This window comes from Crocuta crocuta, unplaced genomic scaffold (genome assembly GCF_008692635.1).
Source record: "Crocuta crocuta isolate KB4526 unplaced genomic scaffold, BGI_CrCroc_1.0 scaffold528, whole genome shotgun sequence".
Taxonomy (NCBI): Eukaryota; Metazoa; Chordata; class Mammalia; order Carnivora; family Hyaenidae; genus Crocuta; species Crocuta crocuta.
In genome coordinates this window covers 2,555,596-2,557,110 of record NW_027530010.1, presented here as the reverse complement: position 1 = coordinate 2,557,110, position 1,515 = coordinate 2,555,596, and the positions used below count along the sequence as shown (strand labels likewise).

The following is a 1,515-nucleotide window of genomic DNA, read 5'->3' as shown; positions in this document are numbered from 1 at the left end:
GCGGAGAGAGGTGTTTTCCTGCCTCGTTGTCGCGGACGTGGGAGCCGCCGGGAGAGGCAGCCCTGGCCTGGGCTCGGAGGCCTTGTTGTTGTGTATGTTGTGTACGCGACTGCGTGTCTGTGTTTGTGTCTGCTCTCTCCTTCCTTTGGGGTGTTTATGTCGCCCTCGTTCGCCAGTCATTTTATAGACTGAAACTTACTATCTTTGTGTGCTGAAAAAAAAGCTCAAAGGTTCTAGAGGAATACTGGTTAGATGAAACATCCAAGATCAGGAATTCGCCCCCACCCCTCCCTGAGGCCACGGAGGCACCTACGTTCGGCCAGGAGCTCTCTTGTTGATGTGGGTGCTGCGGCCCGTCATGCACCCTGGGGAACCGAGAGTGTGGCTCTGCCCGCTCCTGCCCGCATCTCCCCAGGCGGCTTCACCCCTCCCTCCTTTCTGCTAAAGGGCTGACTGATACAAAGCTGCTTGCTGCTAGGAACAGGAAACCTATCGAGCTGTAAATCTGGGTGGAAGGAATTCAGATCAGCAGGACTCCCTGCGCTTACTGAGCAGAAGCTTCCCAGAAATGCCCGCCTGTTCTCCTCCCTGTTAACGGGAGAAAATGTAAAAATACTTCTGGAAGTAACGTAGCTGCATGTGGCGTGTTTATTTCCTGGATCCCACTGTGTTTTTCAAAGAGGAGGGGTCAGTTTCTGACTGGGTGGGAGTTTTCCTTCTCCCATCTCCTGTAATTCAGCAAAATAAATCAAAGTCAGATGTTTTCTTCAGTGGCTGATGGACTTGGGTTTTTTTCGCTGTGTTAAGCTGGTACATCTGGGTGAACCCAGGCGTGTGTGCATTGGCATCTGGGCCTGTCTGGTAGTGAAGAAAAACCGTTTGGCCTGTGTTGGCGGCCTCTCTGGACCCATTTCCACGGCACTCTTCCTTTTTCACATCTGAAGGGCTGGTCTGGAGGAAGAAAGCAAATATTAAAGACGGTGTTTACATTTTGTGGTTTGAAGTCAGGTGAGAGTAATTACGGCCTTTGGAGCTGATGACCCGAGCCAGGACCATCATTTGGTGACTCGGGGATTAGCAGTTTGGAGGCGACATGCTGAAAAGAAAGAGGGTTACATAAGGAGGCAACAACAGGGCCGGAAGGTTGGGAAAACTTTGGAAGGTAATAAATAAATAGCACCTTAAAGTAATTGATGTGGCTTGTGTCTCTCAGCAGGAGGGTGAAAATGAAAGCAGGCTGTAGCATCGTGGACAAGCCGGAAGGAGGTGGAGGTGAGCAGAAGTTAATCATCTCTGATGTACCTGGAATGTCCCTCCGGGGTTCCTTTTCCCTCCCCTCGGGCTCTGTTCACAGATGTCAGACCGGGACCAGACAGACCCTGACTGGGCAGGCACTGCCAGCACAGTGCGGGCTTGTGTCTTACGAATGTAGCATGTACGTAACATGTCTGGTCCCCACCCTTTATCCGGGGCTTCAGAGTCTCCTCCCTGGTGGAGGCACAGTTCCACCCGGTT

General features: G+C 51.9%; 1 protein-coding gene across 1 annotated transcript in view; it reads left to right on the top strand.

The window, feature by feature from the left end:
* The first annotated feature begins 1,216 nt into the window (after nucleotides 1-1,216).
* Nucleotides 1,217-1,515, top strand: part of LOC144231672 (ETS translocation variant 3) — a 13,754-nt gene continuing 13,455 nt past the window's right edge. The window contains exon 1 of the mRNA XM_077764215.1: nucleotides 1,217-1,272. Within this exon, the coding sequence (XP_077620341.1) occupies nucleotides 1,227-1,272 (46 nt within the window). The 5' untranslated portion in view covers nucleotides 1,217-1,226. The remainder of the gene's footprint in view (nucleotides 1,273-1,515) is intronic.